This window comes from Siniperca chuatsi, linkage group LG9, assembly GCF_020085105.1.
Source record: "Siniperca chuatsi isolate FFG_IHB_CAS linkage group LG9, ASM2008510v1, whole genome shotgun sequence".
Taxonomy (NCBI): Eukaryota; Metazoa; Chordata; class Actinopteri; order Centrarchiformes; family Sinipercidae; genus Siniperca; species Siniperca chuatsi.
In genome coordinates this window covers 14,274,067-14,283,794 of record NC_058050.1, presented here as the reverse complement: position 1 = coordinate 14,283,794, position 9,728 = coordinate 14,274,067, and the positions used below count along the sequence as shown (strand labels likewise).

The following is a 9,728-nucleotide window of genomic DNA, read 5'->3' as shown; positions in this document are numbered from 1 at the left end:
TCCTGGTATTCGCTTGGCTTTATGGGTAATGTAGTTTTCCTACTCGCCAAACGGCTGACCCGGATGATGGTGAAAACTCCAATCATGGCGATTTATTGCTTTACAACAGTAACGGGAGTTGTAGTGTTTTGTTACCCAGACGGTGACGATTCAACGGGGCTACTTGGAAGAAAACTTTCCTAAGATTTTCATCTGAGAGAAAAGGAAATCAATCGGTAAATATAACACGGACGAAGGAGGAGTGGAACGAACACTTTAGTAAAATACAATAGGATTAACGTTATACTTAGTTTATCCACTGTCACACATTTCTTCTCTGTACTTCTTTAGTACGCTTATGAATAACTGATTTCTCCTGAACAGGGGGGAGTTGCATCATTATGGTCCACTTTTTGCAATACTTTGTTCGACACATTTTTCAGCATCTAGCAATGCGGTTTATTTATGTTACTGAGCAAAAACAGACTTTGCAGCACAAACCTTTAGGTACTCTAATGCACAACTCTGCAAAATCTCTGCAAATATTCTCCATACATCCAGCAAAACTGTGTGTTTAGCTGCTGCTTAAACAAACACAGCGTCCACAGCTCAAAACCAAAGACTATCACTTAAACAAAAGATTGTTACACCTCATGAGATTAGATGAGAATACTGATTAACACAAACAATATGTCACTCTGAGGCATCCTCCCCTCTGCCTGTTATCAGTGCAGTAGCCATGTTATGCTGGCAGTTATTTGTGTGAACAGGTGGGCTGGTCTCAGTATGTGAGTGATCCTCTTTCTCTGCCCCTGCAGGAGCCAGGATCAGGGCAGGTAGGGGACCTGGACGTGCATCCACACCCCACAAAGGATGCACTGAACTGATAAACATCTGCTGAAGTGTCCCCCTCAATGCAGCTATGGTAAGAAACCAACACACAGAGAGCAGCTACCCAGATTTAATTTAGGTTTGTAAATCCCAGAAGAGTTTTATCTTTTGTAGTTAGTTATTGGGTGTATCTGTTGGCTTCTTTGGTCTGTCACCTGTACTACCGGTTTGTAATTATTTGACCATCGAGACAAACCTAATTGTATGTGCTTGAACAGCCTAATTGTTAAGGAGATTAAGGTGGACTGTTGAATTGAATCCCAGCATTAATATTTTATGGGCTAAAGCTGTCCACAGGGGGTTCACAGTGTGTGAGCCATTCACAGATGGAGTCAGAGGAAAATTTCTCTCTCTCCCTGTCTGAATATCAGTGGTGGAGCAGAATGTCCTTCTTAGTAGTCTTAGGTAGTACGGTAACTTCAATTCAAACTGGAAGACATTTTTCTGGTGCGAATTCTCAAGTATTTCTTCAAGTACATTTATTTTTAATTTAGACTTGTAATAAACTTGTACATCACAAGTAAAATAAAATAAAAAACACAATGCAATTATAATGATAGATGATGACAATTGTAAATATATCACCGAGCCCTACAGTATATGTTACTAATATAAGTTTACTGATATTTTACTTGCAGAAAAGAAGTATTGGTGTAGAGATCTACTTAAGTCAAAGTAAAAAGCAGCCAATTTAAAATTATTCCAACTAAAAGTTGCTGAGTTTGAAGATGGATGTGGTTTATGGATGTGATCTTTCCTATGTGTCTCTAAAAGGATAACAGTTCAGACTATAAGTGAAACTGGGTAGACTAAATAGAAACAGAAGTAACTGAACATTATTGAAAATGTTTCTTGAAAGGCAACACTTTTTTTTTCTGTTCGGCGTGTAACATCAAATGAATATGACGCTTGCTTGTAAAGTTTAACGTATGATTGAAGCTGTACTAAATTAATATTTTCATTAATGATTAATGTAGCCTATTATGTTGTTTAGTCTATAGCATATCTATAAAAATAATGACAGATGCCTTTTACAACTTACCAGAGCCAAATGGAAGGTCTTCAAATTGACTGCATCATCTAACAGTCAAAAAAACACAAAAATGTTCAATTTACAGTGATATGAAACAAAGAAAAACAAGCTAATCTGTACATTTGAGAAGATTTAACCAATAAAATTAATAAATATTGGCACTTGTCTAATAATGACTTAAAAATGATCTATTTTTTCTTTGTAGATTGACAAATTGAGGCACAGCGTAATAATGTCTTCTTTCAGTGCTCCTGTCAGATCCAGCCTGTTGTTACATGTCACAAGAACATTTGAAACTTTGACTTTGTTATCAGCTTGTGTTTTGTCTTGTGCTCTGCTACGAGGCAAATAAAGCTATGTGGGAGTAGTTAGTTTGGTCCGTAACCACACATGAATATTTTCCGAAGTAACCTTGTCTAAAGACATAATGCAGTGTCCTGCAGCACACACCCATACCGCTCTCCCTGCACTCTGATTTCATCTGTCCATCCTCTCCCTATTTTACCTTCTCCTCCCTTTTCTGTTTTCTCCGTCTTCTTCCATTTCGCATTGCTCCCATTGATTTTTTTGTTTGTTTTTCCAGCTGATTATGTCCCTGTACTCTGATTCGCCGGTGGGCACATTGCTCTCTGCACTTTAATTGGACATTTAATTAGATCACAGTTTTAGTCCAATTAGACTCAGAGGTGTTGGGAAAAGGATATGGAGGGGAGAAGAAGAAAAAGTCCCCAAGCTGGTCTCTGTCTCCCTCCCCCCTTCTCGTTCTCTCCACTCACTCTTTTTCTTCATCTGTCTTTTTCCTGTCCGCCTTGCTGTCTCCGCCCCCACCCTCCTGAGGGCGGCTCATTAGTGATATAATGGGATGACACAAAACACACTGCTCCCCTAACTCTCAGAGCGTCGCATCAGCAGTGCCTGAACCGCACACACAAGGTGACAGGGACAGTATCAGCTCACTGTTGCAGATGTTGTGTGCTTGTTTTTCGGGGGGGTTTCTTGATAATATCTTGCACTAGCCTGGGTGTTATTAGTGCCCCTGATTAATCTCAAGCACCACCTGCCAGTCACAGCAGCTTCAACCAGCCCACACACATACACCACAAACATGAACACCACAAATAACGACATGCTGGGCAGAACCCTATCGACTCTGGAGCGCTCCAGTATGATATCACTACTCCTAATGAGACTAAGATAAGCCTCATTACCAGCAGCACTTCCTTACATGCCAGTTAAATGCAGGGCTATTCTGCACCACTTTTAGCTCCCCTATGGTTCCGCCCTCTTCCGCCTTTTGTTGTCATAGTCCTCACACACAGCTCAGACTCCGAACATAAACAACACTGTGCCCCCAGTGGGCTAACACATGGGCAAATGTAAACACACACAAACACACACCCATATGTATGCGCATATGCACACACTTACGCTCAGGTTTAAGACTTTAGAGGACCCAAGTCAATCTATGTGTCCCTCGAGCAGTCACACACACCACCTCCCTTTCTGACTCCCTCCTACCCTCCACCCTCAGGAGAAAGATAGAGAACCAGCCTCCACTGTGTCCCCTACTCTACACACACACACTCATACATGCTACACTTCATATCTGCACCAGTGACTTGTGTGTTCCCTCTCTATATGTGTATATATGTGTGTGCATGTAAAGATGGTGTGTGTGTGTGTGTGTGTGTGTGTGTGTGTGTGTGTGTGTGTGTGTGAACGACAGGCAGCAGGCAGGGGTGTTTTAGCCACAGGCGTCACTACCTGACCCCCATGGCTGTGAGATTGACAGCTGTGGTCCCGCCTAATTGCATTACTCTCCCAGGTGATTGGCTCACACCCTGGGGCCTCATTTGTCAGGATGCATTGTGGTAATGATGTAAATTAGCAGATCTATGTGTCACTCAGCCTTCTGCCCCCCTGCTGATTGGCCCTGCTGTGCCCCAGGGCTCGGCCCCCAGCTGAGGGAGCAAGCTCATTGGACCTTGGGGAACCAGGAAGTCCCCCAGAAATAGGGCTTTACAGATTGGGCATCCCTGTGGGCTGATATTATTCTTACTCCCACTTCTTTACCTGTCAGTCAAAACCCAGGGACTGATCCCTGCAGCCTCTATCTCCTATCTGAGACATAGGTACACACGCACACACACAGACACACACAGAAACATGTAGGTGGTATAGGCACCCATAATAGCCCCATGTTGGCTAAGAGCCTAAACCCACTCTGTTATAACTGTATAAACTGTGTAAATATAAGCTTATATAAAAAGTGTGTGTGTATGTGTGTGTTTGTGTGTTTGTGTGTGTGTGTGTGTGTGTGTGTGTGCGCGCGCGCGTGCGTGCGTGTGCGTGCGTGCGTGTCCGCGCGCGCTTGTCTAGAATTGAAATAAAGACCACAGGCTCAGGCTCTGTTCCCCACTGCTTACCCAGCATGCCCTAGCTATGTCCTCTATCAAAAGCAGACACCTTCATAGTGACAGACAGCTAAAGAAACGTATACAAACACACTGTACACAAACATGCACACACAGACACTTTGACTCCCCGATTTCTTTGCCTCTCAATAGCATCAATTGAAGTGTTAGTTACGGAACACGTCCGGTGTGTGTGTGTGTGTGTGCGTGTGTGTGTGTGTTTGTGTGTGTGCAAGGAGGCAGCTGTGTGTACGTGCGCAGCACTCCTGTAGTGTTGCTGAAAGGTTTTGTGGGAGTGTTTGGATTCTTTGTTAAACTCACTGCGGTTATATGAGGCCGAATATGAATAAAGACTAAATAATGTCAGCATCAGCATGAATCAATACTTATACAGATGCACAATTACTTGGTCTGGACCTCAGCCCGTGATCAATAATTTACTCTGAGTTATTGTCTTCATATTAACAAGTGGAGCGCTCCCTGAGGAACATGTGTGAATAGCTAAATGAGACCACTCCAAACCTCTCAACAGGACTTGGTGTTGTTTTTACACCCTCCTTTGTTTGATTTCAGACACTGCATTGCAAAGGCCTTTTTAGCCAAATTTGGATGCACTGTAGGTGTTTCCAAAACACTCAGGCCCTCATGAAACTCTAATTGCCTGCTCTTGGCAATATGAATGTCTCTCACATAGATTCAAATATCGACTTGTGTCCCTCATGTCAGTGTTTGGCCAAATTCAGATTTTTTTCTGCATCCAAGATTATTAATAAATCAATTCATATGTTTATTGTGGCAGCTGGGGGCTTTCATATTGACTCCAAAAATGCTTAAAAAGATCAAAATAAGTCAACAAAAGTAAAGGAAAAGTTTGGAATGAGCTTTCAGATTGTCTCATTTAGTTGTCCGTGTAAGAGGATGTTAACATCAGAATGATATTACTCTTTCTGAAAGTGCGGCTATGGCATCTCTGCTATTTCCGCATGTGTTAGATATTAGTATCTGTAGACTGTGTGTGTGTGTGTGTGTGTGTGTGTGTATGTGCACATGCACGTGCATTACTGGCTGAGTAATCATTGTAAATTAGAGATGTTTGTGGTTGATTTTGGTAAAGCCCCTGTAAAAACTCTCTCTCACGGAAAATCACTTCCCATGACGTGGCACATGTGCCAAACACACACACAACGACGCTCACACACACCTTTAAGTTCCGCACCTATCATCTCTCCCTCCCATCCTGCTTTGCAGTAAATGTATTAACTAACCTGTATTAAGTCTTCGCCACTACCTGGCAGAGCGTGAGAAAGCAGTGAGCATGATGGGTAATTGCCATGCTGCACGCAGTGTCTACAGGGGCACTCTTTATGAGGTGACGGCGGGGAGTGAGAGGGGGATGAGAAGGAAGGATGGAGGACACCGGAGTATTCCCTCCTCCCTTCAGATCATTTAGCTTTCTCTAGTTTAAAAGTTCTCAGACTGTGACCGAAGTAATCAGTCTGCCTGCCTCAATATTTCCAGTATTTCCAGTAATATTATCAGTTGTATAAAACCTCTTTATACGGTCAGTTTCATGGATAGTGAGTCAGATCTATTCATGACCCATAATGAAAATGTCTTGGAGAAATCTCAGATTGTGGAATGAGTTTGTGCCTCCAGCGTTTATGTGTTTAGGGGCAATAATTGATTTCTGTATTGTGCCCCACAGGACTTGTCCCACATCTCTAACCCCCCCACACACACACACACACACGCACGCATGCACACACACAGCAAGGTATGCTGCAGTATTAATGAGACATGAATAAGACATGAAGAGAGACCCCCCTCTTACACGCTCACACAGGGTCTCCCCCTCCCCAGCTGCTTCCTGTCTGCAGATTACCCAGCTTTCACGTGGTTAAGTGGGGCCAGGAAGAGATTTAGCCCCCTCAGCAGGCGCAAACGCACACACGCACACATACAAGTGTGCACACACACACACACACTCCCTACTGTAAGCAAACATCGAGAAGTATCTGTTTTATTTTGTGGTTGACTGCTAATGGAGCTTCAGGTGTTTTCAGGTCCTTTCAGCTGCCTGAAATATGATTGATGTTTAAGGATAATGATTTTATGTTTGCTCCTCTATCTATTAACTTAGGCTACAGAAAAGCATAAACTAACCTCTTGAGCTTGAGGTGTACATGTAAACTAAATTGTAACTATTTGGCAAAAATTTAAATGCTGTCTGTGGATGTGACAGTTAACTAATATTTCCTTTAATTTGTGGTTTTTTTTGTGGGGACTGGAAGTGATTTTAAGATTCCCAGTTTAACCTATTTTATTAGTAGTAGCCATTTAAACATGGCTTATTATGGCGTATAATATAGTATTATCTATGAGCTACGTTAGTGTAATTATGTCCAATTGTGGGGTGTGCTTGAAGCTAAATGAATGGTAAGGAAACTGTCTAGACTCAGCTTAATGTCACCGTATTAAACACTTGATAAGTAAGCTGAGTGTATGTTGCTGCAGGGTGAGTTGTGACCTTCTATCTGCTTGTGTTGCAGGCCTCAGCGACGTCTAGCCCAGGACCTGCCTCTCTGGGCTCACAGGTTCATGCTGCAGCTGTCAATGGAGATAGGAGCGCCCTCCTCAAACTCATCACAGGTAAGTAGCACACAACCAATCAGCCTCTAAACATATTACAGGTTTATTCACTACATCACCTGCATCACATAGGTAGAGCACACAATTTCAGTGTTTTTATTTTTTATTGGATAGTGACAGTTGTAAAATAGACAGGAAACATTGGGAGAGAGAAGGATAAAACATGCAACAAAGGTTCTTTGAAATTGAAGCGGGGACATTGCGGTCATATCATGTGCGTCTCAACCCCTAGGCCATCAAGACACCCCAAACACACAGGGTTTAGTTCACATTAATCTGTAGTGATGTGTTGCTTTATTGATTTCTATGAGGAACATTTCTTTGCATTTGCCCCATCTGTAGGAAAGTCAGAGTGCAGGGTCAGCTGCAGCAGCTTGTAGGAGTTTTTGCGCAGAGAAACTACAGCAGAGCTGGTGCTCGTCAACGTGGAAGCTGGAACTGCGGCCCCTCTGCTAAAGGATGGTCCAGACTTCTGCAAAAGTTCTGACATTATCTGGACATTTAGCCATGTTGATATTTAATCTTGAATATACACTAGAAATGTGTGGTGAAAAATATATGAAGAGCATCGAATGATCATTGCAAATTCTCTTTCTCTTCGACCAGGTTATCAGTACAAATTTTACAGTATTTCCTTATGGCTTTCAGCTGCTCTGACTTATTTAGAAAAGTGGAAGTGGAATTCCTATTAAACCGAAGCAGTAAAAGACTGCATTTTAAGTACAAGGAGTTGCCTTTTAAAAACTGTTTGTAACATATTCCACCACAAGCCACATAATTGTACTTTCTGTTTATATGTTGAACTGAAAATTCAACGCATATTGACCCAAATCTTCATTAACGCTTACCCTCTGACTTAAACCTTCAAACTGTGCTTTGTTTGTTTGTATGTGTGTGTCCGTGTGGATAGCAGATCCCTCACTGCGGGACCGTGAGGACCAGTTTGGCCGGACCCCTTTGATGTACTGTGTGCTGGCTGACCGCCTGGATTGTGCAGAGATTCTGTTGAAGGCCGGAGCCTCGGTCAACAAGACCGACCACAGCCAGCGCACCGCTCTGCACCTTGCCGCACAGAAGGTATGGACACAAATACAGAGATGTACACTGGGGCACACACAAATGTTGACTGTCACACATGTGTCAGCCCCTTTTTGTGGTTGACAAAGTTAATTTAAGAAGAATTGATAAGTGGATGGATTTATAAAGGTGGAATGAATATGAAGACTAGGTGGGATCTCACAGAAGTTTAATGGCAAAGAGAGATTATTTGACAGTCCATACGCTCCAGTGGGAAGCTGGTGCCCCCTAGTGGCTGTAGTTATGGCCTTGGGGCTTGGGGGGGGGGTGTATCAACTGATTTATAATCCTGCCACACAGACATTGTAGGTATGAGTTTCATTACACATTCTTATAAATAAAGAATTATTCTGCTTGGAGAAAGTCCTGTTCCACAGAATTTTGGCCACTGAAACCTATGAAAGAAGAGGAGCTTAATGTTCGCTTCACCTTAGTCTAGACTGCAGAACAGTCAGAGGAGACAATAATAATGAGAACACCTCTAGACAGGGTGGTGTGTTTGGTCTAGAGGGATGTGGCAGGGGAACAGTGGGATGTGGTACTAATGACATCCCTTTACAACTCAGTTATTTGTTGGTGCCTTCTTTTGTAGGAGTGTACTGATACAGGATCATCATATCATTGAAGAAAGAGGCGAGGTAATAGGTTATTGGGGTCTGTCTCATAGATGGGGAGTGCGTTCGGTGTGTGTGTTGGGGGATGCTAGTGATGGGAAGCCCTGTCTCTTTGACATCTGATCAATAAATGGCTGAGACAGGGAGAGAGGCCAGGGATTACCGATCTAATTGGACTGAGAATAGGGAGGACGGGAACACACACACACACACACACACACACACACTCACAGTCTAGATGCATGCTCACACACAAGATAGATCTGTCAGACAGTGTGGCTTTGTGGTCACAGGATGGCAAATATACAAAACACACTCACACATGTACACGGTCTTGCCCACGTGGACACACACACCCAGCTGTCCGGCGACAGCTGTTGCACAATACATCACCCAGCGGCCTGGTGGTGAAACGCTGAGACCAAAACTTGAGGATGATGATGATGATGATGATGTGGAGGGGATGACAGGCAGAGAGCGGCTCCCGCAGAGCCGCTGTTTACTGTTTAACAGCTCATCACAGACGCTGAACAGAGATGGATGACCTGTGGATTGAACCAGACACAGCTAAAAGCATGGGGAGTCTGTGTGTGTGGGAGTGTGTGTGTGTCATTGCTGCTGGTTCATGACTAATATTGAGGAGAGTTGGTGATTTCTGAGCTAATTTTTAGCACTTTTTTTTGGTACTCGTGTGTTGCAGGGGAATGTGCGTTTCCTGAAGCTGCTGCTGTCCAGGCGTGCTAACTGGCTGCAGAAAGATTTAGAGGAGATGACCCCGCTCCACCTGGCCACCCGACACCCCTCCCAAAAAGCCCTCGCCCTGCTGCTCAAACATATTGGACCTGGAGAGGTTGACACACAAGACAAGAACAAGGTACTACAGTACAAATACACACAAATAAGTTGTTTGCTTGTCTTCCCAACTGTCCACAGTTTGTCCTCAGTCAGAAACCAGCCAGTCTGGGCGTCTGACCAATAACCTGCAAAGAGATAACTGACTGACTAAAGATAGTTTATTAAAAGCAGGAGAAATTTGAGGTCATACACGCATAAACACTGAGAGGCACAATC

The 9,728-nt window shown here is 43.3% G+C and overlaps 1 protein-coding gene across 6 annotated transcripts in view; it reads left to right on the top strand.

Moving 5' to 3' along the window:
* The first annotated feature begins 109 nt into the window (after nt 1-109).
* invs (inversin) overlaps nt 110-9,728 on the top strand; it is a 20,263-nt gene continuing 10,644 nt past the window's right edge. The window contains exons 1-6 of one of the 6 annotated variants that reach the window (XM_044208644.1): nt 110-215; nt 798-904; nt 6,867-6,966; nt 7,309-7,428; nt 7,880-8,043; nt 9,358-9,531. In XM_044208644.1, the coding sequence (XP_044064579.1) occupies nt 7,927-8,043; nt 9,358-9,531 (291 nt within the window). In that variant the 5' untranslated portion in view covers nt 110-215; nt 798-904; nt 6,867-6,966; nt 7,309-7,428; nt 7,880-7,926. Of the gene's footprint in view, nt 216-797; nt 905-6,866; nt 6,967-7,308; nt 8,044-9,357; nt 9,532-9,728 lie in introns of all 6 variants that reach the window. The other 5 variants (XM_044208641.1, XM_044208643.1, XM_044208639.1 and 2 more) reach the window with 5 other exon arrangements.